The sequence below is a fragment of the Salvelinus namaycush genome, chromosome 7 (genome assembly GCF_016432855.1).
Source record: "Salvelinus namaycush isolate Seneca chromosome 7, SaNama_1.0, whole genome shotgun sequence".
NCBI lineage: Eukaryota > Metazoa > Chordata > Actinopteri > Salmoniformes > Salmonidae > Salvelinus > Salvelinus namaycush.
Genome location: NC_052313.1, coordinates 45075015 through 45101124, shown reverse-complemented (window position 1 = coordinate 45101124; position 26110 = coordinate 45075015). Strand labels below are relative to the sequence as shown.

The window sequence follows — 26110 nt, the reverse complement described above, 5'->3', positions numbered from 1 at the left end:
GATAAACGTGGGCTTCAACAAAAGCATGCTTTCACAGTATAACGATACAGCTGATGGTAAAAGCTGTGAAGGGAGAAACCAGTGTATCACTGAGTGGAATTTAAAAAAATGTCAAAAATAACATTTAACTCTCATATTTTGTCCATCAACCATTGTGCTGTTCTACCAATAGAAAGCCTCCATGATCTGTAGTCCTGCATTTTGCACGCACGCACGCACACACCAAACACACACACACACACCACATTACCCCACATCAGCTATGTCTTGCCTACATTGGACACCTAATCAACAGCCAACAGCCCTCGCGAGGGCTGAGCAGTCACTGTACTGCTTCAACATAGCGATCCCAGATCCACACACGGCCCGTCTGCACGTCCTCCTGTCAGTCACCATCTAAACCTAACCCTGTCAGTCATCATCTAACCCTAAACCTGTCAGTCACCATCTAACCTCAACCCTGTCAGTCATCATCCTCTTTGCCTATCTCTTCAGGTAGCGGTGTGCTGAAGTCCTGAAAACATGTTCTGAAGTAGCCAACCAGGGACTCAGACAGGTGCTGTTGGCTCTGCAGGGACAGGAAGTGGCCCTCGTCTGGGTAAAGCTGTCTCAAACAAAGGTCAAAGGTCAAACACAAGGTCATTGGGACTGTCATTCCTGTAGTGAAGTGTGGTTACTCGTTTATCAGTTAGAAGGAACAAGAAAGTCACTTAATGTTTTTCCTGAGTGGTGTTTGTGTGTGTGTGTTGCAAATATATTGGCTAGCAATCAAAATCACTTCAATAATCACATTATGTAATCACTCATTCAACATTTTCATTCAAATTTGTGGATCACGGCTCATACCTGCATTGTGTAGTTCGCTCCAATTTTGATCAAGTGCTTAATCAACTCCGCTGAATGTTGGAAATGAACATTTGCTGAGAAAAGAACAAAAAAACACCAATTGGTTTCGCAAATTGTCTTTGAAAACAACACAAGGCCAATCGCTGATTACGTCGTACGTAGGATCGTCTATTTTCCATTTCTGTTGGACGAAAGGGTAATTACCATCAGCTGTTCCGTGAATCAACAGAAAATCCGGTCCTTGGGGTCCTTTCATCATGTTTCCTTGCAGTCCTTTCATATTTGGAAGCACTCTAGAAACCTGAGAGAATAGACATGGGAGACAGTGTAACCTCAGGTTTTCTATTTTATTGAACCTTGATTTTGACCGGGAGTCATGCTGAGACCAAGGTCTCTTTCACAGATGAGCCCTGTATACACATCAATACACATCAATACACACATCAATGTTCCCATCAATATTCACATCAATATACACATCAATATACAGTATACACATCAATATACGCATCAATATACACATCAATAGTCACATCAATATACACTATACACATCAATATTCACACAGCAATATTCGCATCAATATACACTATACACATCAATATACACATAAATACACAAAAAGCTAAACAAAACCTCAGGTTTGAACAGCAAACAATATCTGAGGGAAAACCAACCACAGCAGTGAATAAAGAGTTTGTGAAAAGATTACGATATACAACTAGCCTTGTTAAATCAGACTGCTCACTTATTCCTTCACTTCACAATCAATGCTGAGCATAGTGTCCAGTCTGGTTGAGCCAGGCTACAATACAGGACTGGATCAAACATGTCTAGCACCCCCAGGGGAACCAGTGTGTTGCTTCATTAACAGAACGTGTTCATGTCTTTTTCCATCTACCTCTCAGGACTGTATGAGTGATGCCCTGCTGTTTGTTTACGATCATTTTGACCTGCTTCTCTGAACTAGCATCATTTACATTTTAAATGGCTCGAACTGTGTGGCCCACATATTAACAACCCACTTTCAGGGGAACACTTTCACTGATTACACTGTAATCTCACACAGGAAGTTGTACGGCTTCACGAGTTATTATTCTGACTGATGAACAATACCTGGCCCATGAACACCCAACACACACACACACACACACACACACACACACACACACACACACACACACACACACACACACACACACACACACACACACACACACACACACACACACACACACACACACACACACACACACACGCACGCACGCACGCACGCACATGCACACACACCCTTCAGTGTGACAGTTCCCACTGTTCTCCAATCTGCTGTGATAATCTGTAGAACCCACAAATAGAAAACCATCAATAACACCAACAGATTGACTGTGATAAACAACTTACTTGATATCTGTTGTCGTTCTGTGACGTCAGGCCAAAGTATCGCTCTGAAAATGCTGAAGCTTCGTGTAGAGAAAGTACACAACGTTTCAAAAAAGTATTCAGTTCTTTCAACTCCAATTTCATTGATAATCAAATTTGTACAGTATTTCGTGTCATTTGTTGTGGAAAATGTACTCACACAAAACACATAGCACCGGTTTCCCAATTCTAGATTGAGCCTAAACCTAGACTGAAAAGCTATTTCAATGGAGATTGTGCATTCAGCTTGCTTTTCAATCCAGGACTAGGTTTAATCTCTGTCAAGGAAACTGACCTAAAGGGTAAGATCATGGAAACATTACTCACCGTAAAGTTTCCAGTCAATCACTGGGGAATTAGCAGCTGCACACTTAATCAGCGCCGTGGACCTCAGAAGCATCAAGGTGAGGTAAGCACCGTATCCCTGGAAAGAAAAGAACACCTTCACTTGTTGAACACACCCGTGAGTGTGAAGCATGGTGATCAACTGAAAGACAGCAGTTAAACTTGCCTTTCCGTAGATTCCGATCCGCGCGCGGTCAATGTATGGGAGTGTCATCAAGTATCTGTAATAAGTAAATAAAAACAACCCAAAACCGAATGACTAATTCTTTTTCCAGACATTTCATGAGGGCTTTAACACTGATGACTGACAGGGAAGTTAAAGAGTGTACAACCATGCCATACATTTTTAATGGATTTCAATGGAAAGGGGAAAATATTGTATCATATTACACCATATTGTATCATATCACATCCTGTCTTATCTTATGGTATTGTATTATATCATATTGTATGGCATCGTATCGCACTGTATATCACATTACATCTCATGTATTGCATTGTATATAGTATCATATCATCTAATAGTGTATATCGCATCGTATATCATATTGTATATTATATATAGTACATATATATATTCTTTCCATATACTGTCCATAATGTCTATACATCCCATCATATGTAAATAAATATACATATATATACATACAGTTGAAGTCAGAAGTTTACATACACCTTAGCCAAATACATTTAAACTCAGTTTTTCACAATTCCTGACATTTAATCCTAGTAAAAATTCCTTGTTTTAGGTCAGTTAGGATCACCACTTTATTTTAAAAATGTGAAATGTCAGAATAATAGTAGAGAGAATTATTTATTTCAGCTTTTATTTCTTTCATCACATTCCCAATGGGTCAGAAGTTTACATACACTCAATTGGTATTCGGTAGCGTTGCCTTTTAATTGTTTAACTTGGGTCAAACGTTTCGTGTAGCCTTCCACAAGCTTCTCACAATAAGTTGGGTGAATTCTGGCCCATTCCTCAACTAAGTCAGGTTTGTTGGCCTCCTTGCTCACACACGCTTTTTCAGTTCTGCCCACAAAATTTCTATAGGATTGTGATGGCCACTCCAATACCTTAACTTTGTTGTCCTTAAGCCATTTTGTCACAACTTTGGAAGTATGCTTGGGATCATTGTCCATTTGGAAGACCCATTTGCGACAAGACCAACTGCCTGACTGATGTGTTGTGAAAAACTGGGTTTAAATGTATTTGGCTAAGGTGTATGTAAACTTACGACTTCAACCATATATATATATATATATATACATACTCTGTGCTCCAACATAGCTCATCCTAATATTTCTCTATTTTCTAATTGCATTCTTTTACTTTTATATTTGTGTGTATTGTTAGATATTGCTACACCCGTAATACATCTGCTAAATATGTGTATGCAACCAGAAAATGATGTCATATCTCATCACGTCACATGCTGGTCGGAGGTTACATACTCCAATGCAGCTATCTGGTCCTGAACATCCACGGTACCCAGGCGCTGGTGGACCTGCTGCAGGACTCTCAGGCCCCGGAAGCCTGTCCCCCTGCCATCCAGCCTGGCCACAATCACCTCATCACAACTGACCAGCACCGAGTCCCAACCCAGCTCATACTCATCACTCACCGACTGACTGCCAGGCCCACCATCACTAAGAGGGGCGGAAGGGGGAGTGAGAGAGAAAGAGAGAGAGAGAGAGAGGGTGGTTGATTCAAGCTTCTCAAACACGTTAACTAATTTAAAGTTCCATATTATGTGAAAACATCTTCCCTCAATGAAAGAAAGCGTAATCTTACATCATGGAATTGGAGTTAGACAATCACTGTGTTTGTTCTCAAGGTAAAGTATTCCGTTCTAAATGTATTGCTGAATGAAAATGTACTTAAGACTGTGTAAATATGTTAGAATGCTAGGAAAGAGGAGCGATGCTTACACAATCAAAAGAAGGCCATAGAGAAGAGATTCAGAAAAGTCAAGGGGATAGGTGAGTTTCAAAGGCAGCTCTGTGAGAAGAAAATATTGAATTACAGTAGTTATTCAAATAAACAATATACTGTAGCGAGAGAGCGAGAGAACGAGGAAAAAAGTGACTGGCAGACTATATAGCAGAGAGAGAGAGAGAGAGAGATACAAATAGAAAAAGAAAGAAATATACACATAGAGAAATGGTTAGTTACCAAAGTCTTCACTTGGAATAACCCTGACATCTGACTTAGAGATCTTTTTGATTTCCAAGGCAGCTCTCAGAGGCATGTTGTTGTCCAATATAAAGTAAGCTGTGAGGATAAAGTGTGAAAGTAACCATTAACATACTGTGTGTAAAGAGACACAAGGATACTGATAATATTGGGTATTAAACTGTGATGGGAAAATCAATCAACAGATTGTTTCAAGAAGCAGATTCATTTGAGTTTGACATTTTTCTAATACAGTTGGCTGACTTCACATAGGCCACTGCATCTAAACCAGATGCCCTGTGATCCTTTGTTTTAGACTGTCACCAATTACATAATTTCAGTACAATTATGCCTCATATTCAGTATCATTGAAAAGCAGCCATGCATAAAAAATTCAAATCAATATCATTTGCATTAAAAATACTTTCCAGATTATCATTTAAACCTTGCCAGAAAATGTCATTTGGACAGCTGATGAAAATCTATTTCACACGATGTGAAACACAGCCAACAATCTCGTGGCCAAATATGAAATAGGAACCATTAAAACAGACTGGAAACAGTACAGTACAGGAGACGAGAGTTCATATCAATACTTAGTATTACTCACTGTTTACATCATTAAAACTCTGCAGCATCACAGATGGAGCACCGGGACCTGTGGAACAGAAGATACACTAGCAATACTGCATAGCATCGTTTTGAGACTGAACAAACGCTCAGTATGATATTCTAACATGGTTTTATAGTAGTATTGTAGCTACCCTAGCCTATGTAAGCCCAACGACGTCACCCGTGGGATATAGTTATTAGAGCAGTGGTTAGGAGACCCAGGCGCCATCTGCTACTATATCATAAAATACATAATGGCATAATTGACATAATTACTCCTTAACAATATCTCGTACATTACCCAGAATAGGTTGGGTTTTACTACAGTGGCTATAACATATCCACATAAAGCTGTATTTGTCTGAATGGTTTCCAGAACGAAAAACACAGACCAGACTCGTACCTTTACACTGTAGAATAACATGCTGTTTGTTCGGGCTGATGTCAGCATCGAAGAATGTGCATGCTTCCTGGTTCATCTCACAGGTCAAACATCGTTGAGAGAACAGACCAATAGTAGATGCACTGAAAGAGGGATTTTCTTTTAGCACTTCTTCACATTCTTGAGATAATTGCATTTCAACAATGTATTACATCTATGCAATACGGAAGGATAAGACAAACTGGAGCTGAATAGGGCTAACGGCTACTAGAATGCGGCTGAAATGTCTGGTGTTATTGAGCAGAATACTTTCAGCATGCGCATTTCTTCACGGGGAAAATGTTTTAGAATAATTTCTCACCTGTACACGTGTCTCTTTTGTGGGGAGTCTTGAGTACCGATAAAATATCTACAGTATATAGGTGAAAGCAGAATGACTAACTCGGGCAAGTACAGGAAACTATAGTTACAAATAGAATAGTTTCAACAGAAGAGATGTTTGAAAAGAGAAAAAAAGATCAACACTTGTTGAAGCTCATATCTGTAACACAAAATATGATATTCGATTATTCTCATAACTGATCTGAAAGGATCGGACAGACTTACATGGTTTGCTCCCCCTCATCATAGGCTAATATCTTGGTCACCTCCCAGTTGCCTGACGTCAAGTGACGGGCATCATTTTGATCACTTCTGAACTGAGAAAAGACAAATCTTGATTTTTTTCGATAAAAACATGTTTCAAAAAAAATAAAGACACATAGTGAGCACTGAAAAAGCCGGAGAATGACAAGACAACCAATGTCTATTTCAGAATTGGAGTATGACAGCACCCACCGATTTGGTGAACATGGCAATATGATGGAAGTCTCCTTGTCCCCCCTGCTTCACCGGTATGGTCAGAAAAAACCTGCTCCCGTCCTTTGAAAACACTGGCTCCTGGTTCTGAGGACATTGGATTTAAGGGACAGTCAACGTGCATCAATTTCCTCTTTACTATTAGCATATAGATACAATACTCACTGTTTTAAAATTGCAGCACAATTTGGAGCAAATCAAGCCCACAATAGCATTCAAATAAAACGTTACTAGATGGAAATATGAATTGCTAATATTATAGAACATTTACATGTCAGCTTACCTGTCTGGTGAGCCAGAGATCTGAAGCTTCCTCATGTTTCTGAAATTCAAGTGAAGGAACACGTCTTAGATCCAACATGGAGTACGACACAGACGACACCAATAAAACCCATTTCTAGTGAGGACCATCTTAGCGTAGGTGAAGGAAAAACCCACCTGTACACAGGATCCGACGGTGGCGTCACACACAGTGAGGAAGGACAAGTTCTGGGGCCGGTTGAGCCATCGTACCGCTGCATGGGTGTTGCTGATCCACTTCACCATACTCACATAGTGTTCTCTGGGTCAACGTCAGACAAACATTCAGACGTATAGCAACTACTTCTCTGGGCCATTTGAATCATACTGTGTTTCTGAATGATGGTTGTTGTGCACTTGTGAATAGCACTTGATCAAACATGCACTGTAACAATCAGGGGCAGACTGGCTGGTTCATTTTTAGTCTATGGGCCTCTTTAACTTGGATTTTTCATGCAAAATGATCACTTTCTGGCTAATAATGGCGGAATATAGTTGAGGAATAATATGGACAGGTGTGGGGGTCTCAAGGAAAAAATGGGCCGGTGTGTTAGAAATGACAATACGGATTTCTGGTCCCAGTCTGCCCGTGGAAACATGTAAACATGCATACATACAGATTATATTGTCGATATACTGGCTATAACGGTTAGTAAAGAAATAACATGCAAAGAATAACCTGGCATGCCTGGTGGCACCACAACAATTACAAATGCAGATTAAAAGAACCGGAATGCCAGAATGATGTGTCTTCCTCACCTTCCTTTCAAGCCATCAGGTGGTACCAGCTCCTGAGTGTGTGTGGGGCCGTACAGGTTCACCACCAACAGCCTGACTGTAGGGTTGGGCTGGCCAGCCTGTCAGCAAACAGATCCTCATAAAGTCAATTATTAAGTATGCTGAGAAAAACCAGTACTGTCGCTACACCGCTTTCAAACCAAGGTGCATGAACAGTGGATATTCAGCAATTCATTATAAACTATGCTAACAATCAATGTTTCAAATGACCTCACAGGTTATTATCTTCTTAACATCTTTGTTATGCCTGGACCATTTGGATGTCTGTCCTAGCTTAACATCTTTGTTTTGCCTGGACCATTTGGATGTCTATCCTAGCTTAACATCTTTGTTTTGCCTGGACCATTTGGATGTCTGTCCTAGCTTAACGTCTTTGTTTTGCCTGGACCATTTGGATGTCTGTCCTAGCTTAACGTCTTTGTTTTGCCTGGACCATTTGGATGTCTGTCCTAGCTTAACATCTTTGTTTTGCCTGGACCATTTGGATGTCTGTCCTAGCTTAACATCTTTGTTTTGCCTGGACCATTTGGATGTCTGTCCTAGCTTAACGTCTTTGTTTTGCCTGGACCATTTGGATGTCTGTCCTAGCTTAACATCTTTGTTTTGCCTGGACCATTTGGATGTCTGTCCTAGCTTAACATCTTTGTTTTGCCTGGACCATTTGGATGTCTGTCCTAGCTTAAAGTCTTTGTTTTGCCTGGACCATTTGGATGTCTGTCCTAGCTTAACATCTTTGTTTTGCCTGGACCATTTGGATGTCTGTCCTAGCTTAACATCTTTGTTTTGCCTGGACCATTTGGATGTCTGTCCTAGCTTAAAGTCTTTGTTTTGCCTGGACCATTTGGATGTCTGTCCTAGTTTAACATCCAACCAGCGATAATCTCAGAGATGACAGAGCAAATATATATATATTTTTTATCCCTGGAGGTAAGGAATGAACTGGCAGAATATCATTGTGAATACTTCATACAAGCAGGCTTCTTTTTTCAGGCAGATTTAGATGTGTTAGAAGTAGGACTGGCACGGTAAACAACGATTATGGATGAAGAACGTCATGTCTAAATCGACAAACTTCACCTAAAAGCAGTAAGTAGGAGTAAGCCCGATTCACATCTAACAGCCGATGTAAGGAGAGACGAGAGAAGATAAAAGTAGCCCGTTTGGTGTTCTGGAACGAACAGTTGACTGTAGACAGCCGGGCATTCAAAAAGACCAGACGTGCAGTCAGGAGCCAGAGGAGAATGAATATGTTCTTCTTTTTTTTGTTGTTATTCGAACAGTTATACTTGTAACTATAACCGTGACCATTTGGCTGACAAATAACCGTAATCCAAAATTCCATAACCATCACAGCCTTTGTTAGAAGCGCTATTACCTCCTCCTATAAAATCTGAGCAGGGTTCTGATCATTTTGTCTAATCATTTATTCAGTTTCCAATTTCCCTTTTGATGAGACTCCATAAATAGTTGATCTATCAGAATATAAGACCTTTATGTGTGCAGTAGTTGTAACCAACTCTATGCACGGGATAATCGTAACTGGATAGCCATAGTTGTTGTATCGACATGCAGTACATATAATACAGCACATCAATCGATAGCACAGAAACATGACTTCCGAAGCTCAAATCTAGTACACTGTGTGTATCAACAAAGACATACAATAGTTATATCATCCGAACTGAAATGACTGTTTCTTGAGCCAACAGTTTTTGTTGCTAAAACCAATAGCGTTGTTTTTCCAACAATCAAGCACAATTTCACCAATGGGGGCAAAATAATGACACAGACAAATACACTCACTTTCTACATCAGCATGCTATCCCGTTATATTGCGTCTTTCCATTACCTTGGGGTATGGGTACTCCTGTGATCTGGGGTAGGGGCTGCCAGTGAACCGGGGCAGGAACATGTTGGGTACCAGGGTATCGTTGATCATGAGGAAGGCCAGTCTCTCTCCGTCAGGTGACCACCAGTGGACTATGTGTGACTGCAGAATCTCCTCTAAAAACACAAGGTTGAAACTACACTATCATTTTTTTTCCGGATCTATTCCTATCCACTTGAATATAGGCTTCTTCTGTACACCATACTTGAAGTTGCTATATACTGTATAAGATCAATTTGTCATTGTAAATGAAGTTTAAGAGAACGTTCGAATTTGTATCTGCATCATCAAAAAGAAGGGAGGACCAAGGCACTCTTCATATAATTAATTAAAATGCCTTTGTATCTGCATCAATTGGAAATCTGTGTTTTACACAACCTTGCTGAAAATATGTCAAAAGGATGACAAATTAAGAATTTTACAGTTTTTTTATAGAACTTGTTTTGGGTTGATGTAGATAAAACATAACATTGGTCTTAATTAAGTCAGGGCTACAATCCATCATTAAGGTGTAATTAATAAGTGCAAATTATGAATGAAACTGTCTCTGCTATCCCTGAGCATGGAACAATGTGTAGATTATGGCCCATTCATGAGGAGACTTAACACTGCTGTAGTGAAATAATGACATTCCTTCATCTATATTTAATTAACTTTGATAAAAATTCTGAGTTAGTTCTCATTTATTCAATTATTCTTCGGAAATGGGACTAATATCGTTAGTAGTGTTAATTTTGAATTCTTATTCCATCCGTCCCTGAATGCGACTGAGAACCGTTCAACTGTGAAAGTGATGAATTCCTTTGTGGCTGCACATTATTTATTTCCAATGCATGGAATACCTTTCCTGACATTGTGTCCTTGGGTACGCCCTGAACCTGTAAATTGGCATTCAGACAAACCTTCATACAGCCAGTCAGCGATTCCATTAAATATGACTCCTTCACCTCCCGACGAAGTAATCCTAAGAGAATTGCTCTGCACATCTGATTGGTAATAGATGTTGTTTTCAAAGATGTAGATCTGAAATGAGAGTAAGGAGAATTGCAATTGTGCTTTGCACGATGGCTAAGAAACTATAGCACAGCAAAAGCCAGACTCTGATTCCCATCAGTATCCTGCTACAATACAGCACTAGTTCACTGCCAGGGAAATATGGTAGTGATTTTATTTTAAATTATGACTTATTTTTTTAATTATGACTTATTATTTCTATCTATGATCCATATCAGGAATTAAAGTGCACCATAATTGGTAGTACCATGCTCTCTGTGAGTAAAACCTTTAGACAGGTCAACCTTTAGACAGGTCAACATTCACAAGGCCGCAGACGGATTACCAGGACGTGTACTGCGAGCATGCGCTGACCAACTAGCAAGTGTCTTCACTGACATTTTTCAACCTCCCTGTTCGAGTCTGTAATACCAACATGTTTTAAGCAGACCACCATAGTGCCTGTGCCCAAGAACACTAAGTTAACCTGTCTAAATGACTACCTACATGTCTGTAGCCATGAAGTGCTTTGAAAGGCTGGTCATGGCTCACATCAACACCATCATCCCAGAAACAATAGACCCACTCCAATTTGCATACCGCCCCAACAGATCCACAGAGGATGCAATCTCTATTGCACTCCACACTGCCCTTTCCCACCTGGACAAAAGGAACACCTATGTGAGAATGCTATTCACTGGCTACAGCTCAGCGTTCAACACCATAGTGCCCTCAAAGCTCATCAATAAGCTAAGGACCCTGGGACTAAACATCTCCCTCTGCAACTGGATCCTGGACTTCCTGATGGGCCACCCCCCAGGTGGTACAGTAAGGGTAGGTAACAACACATCCGCCACACTGATCCTCAACACAGGGGCCCCTCAGGGTGCGTGCTCAGCCCTTTCCTGTCCTCCCTGTACTCCCTGCGTCCGACCGCAAGGCACTACAGAGGGTAGTGCGAACGGCCCAGTGCATCACTGGGGCCAAGCTTCCTGCCATCCAGGACCTCTATACCAGGCGGTGTCAGAGGAAGGCCCTAAAAATTGTCAAAGACTCCAGCCACCCTAGTTATTGACTGTTCTCTCTGCTACCGCACGGCAAGCGGCACCAGAGCGCGAAGTCTAGGTCCAAGATACTTCTAAACAGCTTCTACCCCCAAGCCATAAAACTCCTGAACGTCTAGTCAAATGGTTACCCAGACTATTTGCATTGCGCCCCCCCCCCCCCCCCCTCCCACACCACTGCCACTCTCTGTTGTCATCTGTGCATGGTCACTTTGATAACTCTACCTACATGTACATACTACCTCATCTGGCCCCGCACATTGACTCTGTACCGGCACCCCCCTGTATATATTGTTATTTTTTGCTGCTGCTATATTTTGCTGCTGCTGCTGCTAGGTCTACACCACACCTGTTGTATTCGGCGCATGTGGCTAATACAATTAAATTTGATTTGATATTGATTAATTATTATATATTGCTAAACTTCAGGATTCTCTTTTTCAATCAGTTCCTTTAACACGTTCACTTTTGTACCCTTTTAACAATCAAGTGTACTTCGTTAGGCCGCCAGATGTTCGGCCAGACAAAAATTACATGCTGGGTTTTGTTTGTGACCAAACAAACTCTGAACAGAGTAACAGAAGCTCAAAGATGTCTGGTCCGGATAAGTGTAGTCTGCATCCCCATCTGTAACAGGACCCCCTGCTGTCAAAATGGCCGCCTGATATACAACAAATGGTGCTTTCTACTTCTTCACATGAGAAACTGTACCACAACTGGCCATCATAAGAAATATAAATACGGCAAATTTGATACCAATCCCTAGTGTGACGACTGGGTTTGAAACCGGGTCTCCTGCATGCCAGAAAAGCACATTCAACACATCTAGATGGAACCCTGTACAAAAGCCGTCGATAATGCTCACACCTATCAATTTCTTTCATATTTGTGACGAGGCATCTATGACAGTCTAAGAGCTGTGCCCATAGGTTGATTTTCGATTGGGTGAGAGAGAGAGAGTGAAAAGAGGAAGTCTATGGCATCATAGAAGAGGAGAGGAGAGACTCACCAGCTGCTGTCCCTTCACACCCCACGCTGCATGCTGGAGCACTGCATTCTGGACCTCCGGAGGATTCAATTCCCACACCTCCCTGAAACGCAAGCACACACACTAAAGTACACAAAGACAGGCAGACAGGCATGAACAAACCCCATCTGTTGTTGAACTAGAGGTGTCAAAGATTGGGTGTATCATACATAATACAGTATGTTCTTCAGTATGCATGTCAATACAAGACAAAAAGCATCAACCAGTCCATTCAGTCTCTTACCTTGTGTGGATGTTGTAAACAATGTACGATGCCGTATAGGAATGTCTGTACACCTGAGATTAAAAGTACTGACAATTAATGTTATAATAAATAATAGACAACACTAAAGCATATATGATGCGAATGAATCATGTTAGAAACCACATGTTGGGATTCCACAATGTAATTGTTTCCAAAAGGAATTCAAGACTGTGTTAGCCCGCACAGCTCAGGGAGCCAACGCAAGTCTTCAGTTGTCAGGCAAGGTTAATCATCACGCAAACTTGGTTGCACACCACCTTTGATACTGCATAATAATAATGCATAACACAACTAAACAACATTTGCATCAGTCCATGGAATCCTATTCTGGTGCAATGTTTCCAAACCTTGGTTGCCAGCGATCCAGCCATTAAACAAAGAGGAAATCAATGAGAGATCCTTGGTTAGGGCCTAAATATTACAACGGAAAACCACATGAAGGATGAATAAAGAATAAAGAAAGAGAAAGAAGATAAAACTCAATGAGGTTAGTACACCTGCCATTAACCCCGGTGGTGCAATCTGATTTCTGATCAGAGCCTATTTGCTGTTTGGTCTCCTTCCCGGTCAGACTATGGGTGAATCTCAATTGTAATTTCCTTCAATCCTTGAGTCCGCTCTCCTCAACTCCTTCTCAAAACGCATTGAAACAGAAGATCGGAGATTTCTTTCGGACCATCTCCTCCTATGCATTCTGAGAAGGAGGCGAGGAAAGAGGAGGCGAGGAATCAAGGAATTACAATTGAAACTATGCTTAGGGTCATGGGAAACACTGATTCATTCTGTAGCTGTTTGGTTATTTATATAATCATTTGTTTGGCTGAAAGGTGATCCATATTTCATACTGCTCTGGTGGAAGACAATTGTACTCAGTTGACATTTGGTGTACTAACAACGCCCTGTGACGTTGTACTGTATGTGTTTACATGTTTATCTCTCGTAACTGTTATTTAAAAGTGTAAGGGTAATCAACAAACAACAGTCATTTATTAACGACTATTCATATCCTACCTGTTTCACTTCGTAAGCAAATAGCACGTATTTCATGTCTGGAGAGAGAGAATATTTGGCTACTTTGAAAGACACCTAGGACAAGGGAAAGACAGAGGTCACAAATAAAACATCTAAAAGGTTAATACATCTTGTACATAGATCTAGGAAGCATCTTGTGCACACAGTACATTCGGAAAGTATTCAGACCCCTTGACTTTTTCCATGTTTTGTTACGTTACACCCTTATTCTTAATCTACACACAATACCCCATAAGCAAAAACAGTGTGTGTCAAGCTTGTTTTCTTAAGGTCGTTGTACAAGCTTGACACAGCTGTATTTGGGGGCTTTCTTCCATTTTTCTCTGCAGATCCTCTCAAGCTCTGTAAGGTTGGATCGGGAGCGTTGCTGTAAAGCTATTTTCAGGTCTCAGAGACGTTCGATCGGGTTCAAGTCCGGGCTCTGGCTGGGCCACTCAAAGACATTCAGAGACTTGTCCCGAAGCCACTCCTGTGTTGTCTTTGCTGTGTGCTTAAGGTCGTTGTCCTCTTGGAAGGTGAACCTTTGCCCCAGTCGGAGGTTCTGAGTGCTATGGAGCAGGTTTTCATCAAGGAACTCTCTGCACTTTGCTTCATTCATCTTTCCCTCGATCCTGACTAGTCTCCCAGTCCCTGCCACTGAAAAATATCCCCACAGCATGATGCTGCCACCACCATGATTCACCGTAGGGATGGTGCCAGTTTTCCTCCAGGCTTGGCATTCAGGCCAAATAGTTCAATCTTGGTTTCATCAGATCAGAGAATCTTGTTTCTCATGGTCTGAGAGTCATTTAGGTGCCTTTTGGCAAACTCTAAGCGGGCTGTCATGTTACTTTTACTGAGGAGTGTTTTCCATCTGGCCACTCTACCATAAAGACCTGATTGGTGGAGTGCAGAAGAGATGGTTTTCCTTCGGGATGGTTCTCCCTTCTCCATAGAGGAACTGGAGCTCTGTCTGAGTGACCATCGGGTTATTGGTCACCTCCCTGACCAAGGCCCTTCTCCCCCGATTGCTCAGTTTGACCGGGTGGCCAGCTCTAGGAAGAGTCTTGCTGGTTCCAAACTTCTTCCATTTAAGAATGATGAAGGCCACTGTGTTATTGGGGACCTTCAATGCTGCAGACATTTTTTGGTACCCTTCCCCAGATCTGTGCCTCGACACAGTCCTGTCTCGGAGCTCTACGGACAATTTCTTCGACCTCATGGCTTGTTTTTTTTCTCTGACATGCACTGTCAACTGTGGGTCCTTATATAGACAGGTGTGTGCCTTTCCAAATCATGTCCAATCAATTAAATTGACCACAGGTGGACTCCAATCAAGTTGTAGAAACATCTTAAGGATGTTCAATGGAAACAGGATGCACCTGAGCTCAATTTCGAGTCACAAAGAAAAGGGTCTTAATACTTAAATACAATTATGTAAATAAGGTATTTCTGTTTTTATTTTTGATTAATAATCCATTTTAGAATAAGGCTGTAACGTAACAAAATCTGGAAAAAGGGAAGGGGTCTGAATACTTTCCAAATGCACTGTAGATCAAAGAAGTAATTCAGATGATGGTAAACCAATACACAGCCTGTATACTGTACTTTGCCCCTTAGGGCCACCGTACTATTACAATCACAGGCATATGACCATTCCACCCAAAATTGTAGCTAGCATATCTAAACTTTAAATAGGGATTAATGGTGCCCTGCCTTCCGCCCAGTTAGATTATTAAATGTCAAAAAGCAAGCCTGCCAATGACAGTCCAAAGCCGCTTAGCCTTATGCAACACATAAAACATGACCTGTCAGATGTTGTTTTTACGATTATTATTATTTATTTTTTGACTATTTTTTATTCTCAAACAATATTAACCATACATAAACAAAATATAATAAACAGACAGACACAAATTTAAAAAAACATCAATGACATCACACCTGCTCAGACGCACGTTCCCACCGCAATGTCTCACAACCACACACCCCCTCATCCTTCATCCCGTAGCCCACACCTTTTCAATATTTACATTGATTTATCACAATGCTACAGGAGGCAAATAATGACAATGTGCTCAGCTTTGATATTTGTATGCAATATGGTACTGTGTTATGAATGCTGATGGGCCAATATGGTACTGGGTAATTAATGCTGATGGGTCAATATGGTACTGTGTTATGAAGGATAATGGGTCAATATGGTACTGGGTAATTAATGCTGATGGGTCAATATGGTACTGGGTAATTAATGCTGATGGGTCAATATAGTATTGTGTTATGAATGCTGATCATTAAATATGGTACTGTGTTATGAATGCTGATGGGTCAATATGCTACTGGGTAATTAATGCTGATGGGTCAATATGGTACTGTGTTATGAATGGTGATGGGTCAACAAGGTACTGTGTTGTAAATACTGATGGATCAATATGGTATTGTGTTATGAATGCTGATGGGTCAGTATGGTACTGTGTTATGAATACTGATGGGTCATTATGGTACTTTGTTATGAATGCTGATGGGTCAATATGGTACTGTGTTATGAATGATGATCATTAAATATGGTATTGTGTTATGAATGATGATCATTAAATATGGGATTGTGTTATGAATGATGATCATTAAATATGGTATTGTGCTATGAATGCTGATCATTAAATATGGTATTGTGTTATGAATGCTGATCATTAAATATGGTACTTTGTTATGAATGCTGATGGGTCAATATGGTACTGTGTTATGAATGATGATCATTAAATATGGGATTGTGTTATGAATGATGATCATTAAATATGGTATTGTGTTATGAATGCTGATCATTAAATATGGTACTGTGTTATGAATGCTGATCGGTCAATTGAGGTTAGAGAGGGGGACCCATAGGTGGCAAGCTACTTACAAATGTGCTATTTCTCAGGATCATTTCTGTTTCATTTAAAGCAAAGTTGAACTTGATGACGTGGCCGTCTCGGTTCCTGTACAAAACCTCTGAATCTGTAAAATGATACAAGAAAAATGTTGTCAAATGCTCATTGATAACCATATTTTAGATAAGAAGAAAATAGGCCTACACATTCTGACACTGTATATCCACTTATCAATATCCATGTCAGACCCCAAAGAGAGAGAGGGAGAAGGAGATGGAGAGAGGGGGGAGAGGGTTCTCTTAGTCCCCCATCGCTAGACTGACTGGCACTTCATTTTCCAGCAGTTCATTTCAAGAGTGCCTCTCCTCATTTCTACTGAGCAAAACCTTTTTGACCTGCAGTCAGCCAGCCAGCCAGCCACATTACTGCAATGGCTTCCTTTTATTTGGCATTACAAATCTCACTATCTATCTTTAGGAATATGGCTCCCAATTCACTGTTGTTGGCTCGGGCAGTTGCTCTGAGTAAAAATGTGGTCTTAAATGCAGCTACGTAACTGGTATGATAAATCATGCAGAACGAGTGTAAAACACTTGGTCAGCATTATATTATATATTATAGAACTGAATTCCTAAAATCAATACAAAATAACAATAGAACATTTAATAAAAATCGACAAAGCCACCTAGCAATGCTCAAATGTGTTAAATGGCAAGGACATTGCGGGGTCTGGAACGTTAGCTTACTGCTTGTAAATACACCTTTGTGTTTTCACTCAAAACATCTTACAAAAACATGCCAAAGCATGAATTATTTTGGAGGGGCGGATCCTCAGATGGTTCATAAAACGTGGAGGATGTCTAACTGATCCATTGGGAGGTTGACGGAGAGAAGTAGGAAGCTACATGCTTCACTGGTCCAACACAATTGTAATATTTCAATGACACCTCAACTTGTACTTTTGACATGACAATACAGGTAAACTATGATGATATTCCAGCAACTATGGTGGATGTGTAACCAGGCCAGTGCAGTACAGCTAAGCTCAGACTGTGAAAAGGGTAGCCTACTACAGAGTTTCTCAAACTCGGTCCTGGGGCCCTCCGTGAGTGCACGTTTTGGTTTTTGCCCTAGCACCACACAGCTGATTCAAATAATCAAAGTTTGATGATAAGTTGGCTATTTGAATAAGCTGTGTTGTCATAGGGCAAAAAACCAAAACGTGCGCCCAGGGAGGGCCCCAGGACCGAGTTTGAGAAACCCTGATCTACTATAGACCATTTAGCAATACTTTCATATCAGGAAAACTAGGAATAAGACAACCAACAAGCCAGGTTCGAAGCCTGTAGCCTATGTGGTGAGTCACACTATCTAGCTGGAGCTCATGTGGCACTATAACCTTTAAACAGCCCGTTCGCTTAGCCACTGCTGTCTCTGCCTCGGTGACGTCGTTAGAAATATATTTTTATTCGGTTAATGAAAATTCCTCCTATGTCCACAAGGCTAGGCAATTATAATATTTAAATAGCCTTCCTCACATGACATTCAACCACTATCTATGTAGACCATAATCAGGTAAAAGGTGTGTGTTCCTGTGGGGCTCAAATGATGGAGTATGGCACTAGCAAGGTCAGAATTATGAGTTAGATTCCAGCTGGGGCCACCCATGCGAAAATGTATGCACTTTGGATAAAAGCTTCTGCTAAAAATATGTCTTCCAATTTGAGATACTACTACGGGATTAATGATTAACAGAAATATTGTTTCAGTCACTAAAACATGGACATGAAAATATATATGAATACAGAGGTGAACATGAATAATGAATTATTACAGAGACATGTCAGAGGTTATGGAATCACATATGTTGGTAGTAATGATCATGCTGGGCACGTGTATGGACAAGCTAATAGGGTACGAGTGTGGTGATGAAGTTGATGCTATATTGAATCACTCATCATATCCCCCAGGGTATACCTACCACCACTTCCAATCTAATGTCTCAAATTATAGTATAATTTACACTTCATATTCTATATTTATGGACAACCACTTCATATTCTATATGTTTGGACAACCACATTTTACCGGGGCAAACAGAGTGTGTATGGTGTTCACATTTCCGAGGCTATAATTGGCATGACCATTGTGTCCTCTTCGCTGATTAAAATACATGAAGACGTGTTCTGACTACTATGCTGTGTGAACATTTTGGGTTAGTTCTCATTTACATAAGTCACATATACAGTACATCCCACTGGCCAGAACAAACAGTTCTTTATCCTTCCCCAGACTGTTGAGAATAATATACACCATGTACAATATATTCAGGAAATCGATAAATAGGGTATATAGTTTGCGTTGTTACACAAATGACTTCTATGAGATTGACATAAATTGTTGGGATGCAGGTTGTTTGGAATTTCATGTCGTGTACGCACGAGAAAATAACAAGGGCCATACGAAATATCATGATCCGCAAGAGTACGTTTACTATTACAACACTACTTGCAACATGTGAAATGAACACTACATGTGATACACAGTCAGTGCTGATCATTTCAAACAAGGTGTTAAAAAAATCCAATTCAGTTCAAATGTATGCGATTGTGAACACTAGTTTTATAATGGTAATAGCCTAAACCTGAGCAGCTTTCCTAAGGCGTTCTGTCTACTTAGAAACAGTCTGATCGTGCTGTAGCATAGCACGCTAGCAGCAGGCAGATAGGGAGCACTCACCAAGATAATCCCCCCAAATGTAATGAGGTCCTAGCAGGAACTGTCTCTGCAGCTGTGCCATGGCAGACCACTGCCTTTCACCCTGACATCACTGTCTGTCTGTCTGTCTTTCTGTCTTTATGTCTGTCTTCATACCACCTGTTAGCTTGGCTCTAATCTCACCAATATTTACCACTATAACGTAATGTCAGCTAACATGAGAGAGGTGGTGATGAAATCACCAGTCATTATATTTCTCAGAGTGTTTTATGGGGGGGTAGCAAAGTTTTATCGATGTGTCCTACAGAAGGAGAAACGTCAGCATGAGCGGACGAGGGGGCGGACGATATGGCTTGATCCATCATGGAAGGCGTTGTGAAAAACGACGGGAGGCCCATAAGAGTTAATGCAGTCCATCAGGTCAACACAGTGTGCGAGAAGGCATCACACTCCAATCCCCATAATGAGAATCAACAGGCGACTGAAAAAGTCATTTGTATTTGCTACCCTTGGATGGAAAAGCTCTCCGCAGGCTTCCAGGCCTCCATTTCATACACAGGCTGGAAGACAGCCTGCTCGCTGTGGCCAAGAAGATCGAAGAGGAACCACACTAGCTCAGGCAACAGAACAGACACCAGCGCTGCCACCCCAAATTATTCTCTCACACTATTATGAAACCTGCTAGGTTTTGGAGAAAGGGGTGTTGTTCTGGATATGGGGCAGGGAGATTTGACCTGAGAGTATATCCCAGAGGGGCTCCCAGTGATGGCTTGAGATAGAGTCCACCCTGTTTTGGCAAACCGGCCAGAGTTGAGGCATGACTGGGAGGCCATCTGTTTTACTGAGACAGGTCAGGAGGTGTTGCTCCCATGCCATGCTAAACTCTCAGCTGTCATTATAGCTCAAGATGAGATGAGAGCTTGCAGGAATACTCCCATGCTTGACTTGAGAGGTTCAGAATGCTCTGCTTCTGAGTGAAACAACGTTTAAAATGTATAACAACAACAAACTAAAATCTATGATTTAATCGTTTCTTTATGATTCTAGGATCATGTCAAGAGAATAGAATCTCTGTCACCCTCATCCAACTATCAGATAGACTGTAGCCTAATATCTTCCAAAAACTAGCCAACCTGGCCACACCCTTTCTCTCATAATAGTAGCCTCCTGGACAGACCCTTTCTCTTATAATAGTAGCCTCCTGGGAAGACCCTTTCTCTTATAATAGTAGCCTCCTGGACAGACCATTTCTCTTATAATAGTAGCCTCCTGGGCAGGCCCTTTCTCTTATAATAGTAGCCTCCTGGGCAGGCCCTTTCTCTTATAATAGTAGCCTCCTGGACAGAGCCTTTCTCTTATAATAGTAGCCTCCTGGGCAGGCCCTTTCTCTTATAATAGTAGCCTCCTGGACAGACCCTTTCTCTTATAATAGTAGCCTCCTGGACAGACCCTTTCTCTTATAATAGTAGCCTCCTGGACAGACCCTTTGTGGCACTGCTGAGGGCTTATAAACTGTTGCTTTTGGGGGTGCATTTAATGAAATCCAACCTTTTCACGTGAGACTCAATCAGATTGAGAGGATAGGGATCAGTCTAAAGGCTTCGTTACAACAGGAATGTTAGACGGTTATCCTGAAAGTACTTACCACTTATCCACCTGGCCTCAGGATCGTGCACCGAGAACTCTGGTTTAAACAGGTCCAGCACAGTAAGTCTGGAGTTAGCCGCACCAGGAAGTTCCACTGAAAACAGGATAACAGTGTCAGGCCAGTTATCAAAATACGGATATTACAGCCTGATGAGGATAAAAATCACACAGGAAAATAATTGATATTCATACACACATAACAACAGTCAATATTACCCTGATCATGAAACTGTTTGGAAAAACTCAGGGCTCTGACTACATAACCTGACCAGGAAGAATTCTGATTCTTATATTCTGTTAGTTAGAATACAGGCCTACAGTAACTATGACCGTAAAAATAAACCCCATGAGGTCTCTTGGTCCCCTGGTGGGTACAGTACCTGGCGTGAGAACAAAGACAGACATGGTGATGAGGGAGCAAACTGCCACTATGACCAGCAGGGAGATGGCTATTCCTTTGTAGTTCCTCGATTCAGGGCTTACTTGCACAAAGTCCTGGAAAAAACACACGAAGCAAACTGAGAACACTCTTCAACTAAAAAATGTAATGATTACTATCAGACATTAACATGTTTGGTATTAGAGGTTCCTATGAAACATAGAGGCTCTTATGGAACGGGGAAATACTGTGTTCCTTATGCACTTGTGGATTGTTAATAAAACAATGTTGTAAGATTCTAATTCTAAATTGTAATTAAGTAGAGTCCACTTTTGGTGTCAGCAATGGGATCCAACCCCACCACTTCCTACAATATAATCCCTATTATAATTACAGTACCAGTCAGTCACTGCAAGCTTATGGTTCAATTAAATGCGATCAATGGACATGACTTGGTCTCAAAGCAGTAGGTGTCCACCTTTTCATGATGAAAATTCTGAATATGTCAAAGGGAATAGGTGTGTGTCTCGCAAATATTTTGACTGACCAGAGCTGAAATGATTAGAGCTGAGAGGTGTATAGATGGGTGTTACAGTACACCACCTAGCCTTCCTTTCGCAGTACATACGGGACGTAGGGAGGGCAGTGAGTGGTGGAAACACAAACTATTGATTCCTCTCAAGAAGCTATCTCCAGAGAGAACACTCCCTGAGACCTTCAAATGTCCCTTTCATTTCTCCTCTAAACACACTGAGTCATAGCCACTGAGTCATAGAGGGAGACAGTTTTAACCTGGCTTGTTGCATCGATTTTTGGGTATGTCTATATTCTATACATAAATAAATGATGTCCATTTAATCTAATGTTGGTAAGCATATAGAATTACAGCTGCACATGGTTGGTTGAATTGATTTGGGTAAGAATGCAGAATTACTGCAAAAGCTTACCAGATTTACGTGATTGGTTCACAGCCTGTAACCTATGACCAGTTAACGTAATATGTATCACAACTATAAAACCAAACAGATTTTTGGTAAATGCGGTTCTAGGTGTTTTTTCATCCTTTGCTAGTTTGTCATGAGGTGGTTATAACAATTCAATAAAGAAAACATTTGGGGCGGCAACATCCGGACAATCGTGTTTCCTGCCTGTTACATTTAGGAAACAGGACCATCCATCAGAACAATGCAAATAGACAAGCAAGGATGCAAAACAGACAGGCAGTCCAGCGCAAGGTAATCAACATCGTAAGAATCACCTGTAATGTGAGACACTGCTGGGCAGACAAACAAACTAACGAGGTCATGTTGCAGGCAATTGTGGCGTTTCATTAATCTATTGATTAGCACCTGAGAAGCATGAGTCATGGCTCTGTGAGTCGGAGCCTGTTCGTCTAGCCTACTATGGAGAACCTACTGTGCTTTCCCAAGAAACCAGTTAAGGAGAACATTGTGTTCCCCGGAAGCAGAACCTTACTAGCCTGGATTTAAAGTGAATTCACAAAATGTAAATAGAACAATTCAGTTTGGATCCAGGCTAGAACTTACAGCTGTAGATATACAGTCCTATATAATTCTGTGCTTGACGTGAGAAATCTAGTGTACAAAAAAAAACTAGTTTGTACACATCATCCAGTAGAATAGTGATTTTTTTTGACAGACCATCTTCTCAAGGCACTGGGATTTAGGAGAGCAGTGAGGATTCCCCATGCAGTCACTGAGTCTCATTAACTTCCTGACTATGTGCCAGCCACTACAAACAAGTGCAATTAGGGCAAGTGGGGCCTTGCCAAGTCCTTACAGAACACATCTCCCCTCCACTCTGCTGTCAGACTCTTCTTGTTTGTGACCACAGGGCCACCTGTCACTGTCTGGCCCCTAATGACCCCTTTTATGAGTCCCAATTCATAACAGATATTCATGTAAAGCTAGCTCTGGTCCAGGGTGTTAGTGGGACTTGCTAATGCTGAGCCTGTGAAGGAAAACACACTCACACCCAGGACTAGAGCTAATATGAATCTAATATTTACAGATACGTGCCAAGAAAATAGATGGATTTGATCTCCCAAGGCCCCCAACTCAGCCTTAACTCAGTCTAACCTGTCATGAATGTATTGAATCAAACCGGTATGTGGAGTTACCCCTGGGCCGTATATAGTACATACCCATAACTCCCTACTGGGCAGCTTTCAGTGAATTTTTAATTATTTAGAGGTGAGCTGTACTGTTGTAGTGGTTTCATTATGAGATCTGTTGGTAGTACATTCAGCTAGCCAGCCTCGTCATACATCAGAGCGGAGCTGTAGACAGGTATAGACTAGTAATGTCTCACTCTCTCCCTGTAGTTCACTGTATTCAACCCATTGAAAAGAGAACCATGATGTGAGAGAAAAATAGGCAGCCTATAGGGAAGTCAGAGACCTGGCAGTGTGGTGCAAGGACAACAACCTCTCCCTCAATGTCAGCAAGACAAAGGAGCTGATCGTGAACTACAAGAAACGGAGGGGCGAGCATGCCCCTATTTACATCGACGGGGCTGTAATTGAGCAGGTCGGCAGCTTCAAGTTCCTCAGTGTCCACATCACTAAGGAATTAACATGGTCCACACACACCAATACAGTTGGGAAGAGGGCACGTCAGCGCCACTTTCCCCTCAGGATGCTGAAAAGATTTGCCATGGGTCCTCAGATCTTTCAAATGTTCTACAGCTTCACCATTGAGAGCATCTTGACTGGCTGCCTCACCGATTGGTACGGCAACGGCAAGGCACCCGACCGCAAGGCGCTACAGAGGGTAGTGAGTACAGCCCAGTACATCACTAGGACCGAGCTCCCTGTCATCCAGGACACATTTCAAAAGACTCCAGCCATCAAGCCGTAGACTGTTCTCTCTGTTACCGCATAGCAAGCGGTACCAGTGCACCAAATCTGTAACCAACAGGAGCCTGAACAGCTTCTACTTCCCAAGCCATAAGACTGATAAAACAAATGGCTACCCAGACTACCTGCATTGACCCTTTTTTTGCTCTCTTGCACTGACTCTATGCACACACCCTGGACTTTACCCACACACTCACACATACTTACACTGACATCCCAACACACACATACACACACATAGCACACGCACGCACGCATATAGACACCACACACCCACAATCAAACACACACATTCACACTCACCATACGTTGCTGCTACTGTCTATTATCCTGTTGCCTAGTCACTTTACCCCTACCTAACTGTACATAGAAACTAGTGTGTTTTTTTAAACAAAATCTAAGTCTTATTTTACATACGGTGAGCAATATGTTTGGAACATCGAATCACAATAAAATCACAGTATCGATTTGCAATATATAGAAACGTATCATATATCATACATATCACATATCATATCGGCACCTAAGTATCGTGATAATATCGTATGGTGAGGTCCCTGGCAATTCCCAGCCCTAATAGCTACCTAAAGTACCTCGTACCCCTGCACATCGACCCGGTACTGGTACTCCCACTTTACTTGTACCTGTTACCGTTATTCATTATTCACAGTGTATTTATTCCTCATGTCACTATGTACATTTTTCATTACATTTTGTATCATTATCTTAACTATACATTGTTGGAAAAGCAAGCATTTCACTGTTAGACTACACCTGTAGAAACATGTGAGATTTGAAAATAGGCTACTACACTATGACCTCCAGTCATTAGGGGCATTCTCCGGTGGTTATGTCGGGACAACCTTCAGAGTTCAAATATGCATATAGGCCACACACGTATGAGGACGGTTCTATCAATGTCAGAGTATTCACACAAACAAGGTTGGTGTAGTGTAAGGGAAAGGCTGAGCATGTCACACACACACGTATACACATCACACACACACACGTCACACACACAGACACACAGAGGGCCAGATTTGTATTCTACTCCTAATCCAGAGAAGATTTATAATAAATCATGTTCTTTCCTACTGAGACTACATGTCTGTCAATAGGATTTCCGCTATACTCACCAGCTGCCTGAGCAGTCACTGCAGAGCACTGAGCTTTAAAAGTCCCAGAGTATTTGTTAAACACGTATCAGAGCTATCCTTCTACTTAACAAAGCCAGATAAAGCCCAACCAGAGATCTGGCCAGATTCTCCTGAAACCGCCTAAAACTGTGTTTGAAAACTGGAATCATTAATGAAAACCAGAGAATAAGGCCGGTAAGAACTGCAGTCCAGTGGTTTTACATAACATTAAACAATCTAAATGAAAACAGCAAGGGTTGGCTGAGGAACTGTACTCGTCGCAATGTGTTCGGCTAATGAAAGGATTTGTACAACAAACATACAATGATTGTCAGTTGTGTAAGAGATCTCAGAGATTCCCTGACATCGAATGACCATTTGGGGAGCGTTTTTCAGCTTGCTGCTAAGCATTTTAAACAGCATGCCTACATTTGTATACAAACCTGACTATAGTTACTTCCAAAATGTGCAATGGGTCAAATCATTTCATTTGTCCCT

The 26110-nt window shown here is 41.3% G+C and overlaps 1 protein-coding gene across 1 annotated transcript; it reads right to left on the bottom strand.

Moving 5' to 3' along the window:
- Positions 1-463: 463 nt before the first annotated feature.
- Positions 464-21681, bottom strand: LOC120050741 (inactive dipeptidyl peptidase 10-like). Its single transcript, XM_038997303.1, has 25 exons — positions 21600-21681; positions 21218-21313; positions 16887-16981; positions 13985-14059; positions 12953-13005; positions 12691-12772; positions 10527-10647; positions 9586-9740; positions 7698-7795; positions 7077-7200; positions 6922-6960; positions 6618-6725; positions 6387-6478; positions 6142-6189; positions 5802-5923; positions 5397-5444; positions 4787-4885; positions 4543-4612; positions 4066-4260; positions 2777-2831; positions 2593-2689; positions 2248-2306; positions 1051-1147; positions 847-920; positions 464-604 (listed from the first exon to the last, which is right to left on the bottom strand). The coding sequence occupies exons 1-25, from the start codon at positions 21622-21624 to the stop codon at positions 464-466; spliced, it is 2268 nt and encodes a 755-aa protein (XP_038853231.1). The 5' UTR covers positions 21625-21681.
- Between the last annotated feature and the right edge of the window lie 4429 nt (positions 21682-26110).

Bases quoted from the DNA above. Each gene is read 5' to 3' on its own strand.
- LOC120050741 (XM_038997303.1), bottom strand. From the start codon at position 21,624: ATGTCTGTCTTTGTTCTCACGCCAG. The intron at 7,796-9,585 runs GTAATGGAAAGA...GTTTGCTGACAG, and splicing joins AGGAGTACCCATACCCCAAG to GCTGGCCAGCCCAACCCTAC. The intron at 4,261-4,542 runs GTAAGCATCGCT...CGCCCCTCTTAG, and splicing joins TATGGCCTTCTTTTGATTGT to TGATGGTGGGCCTGGCAGTC.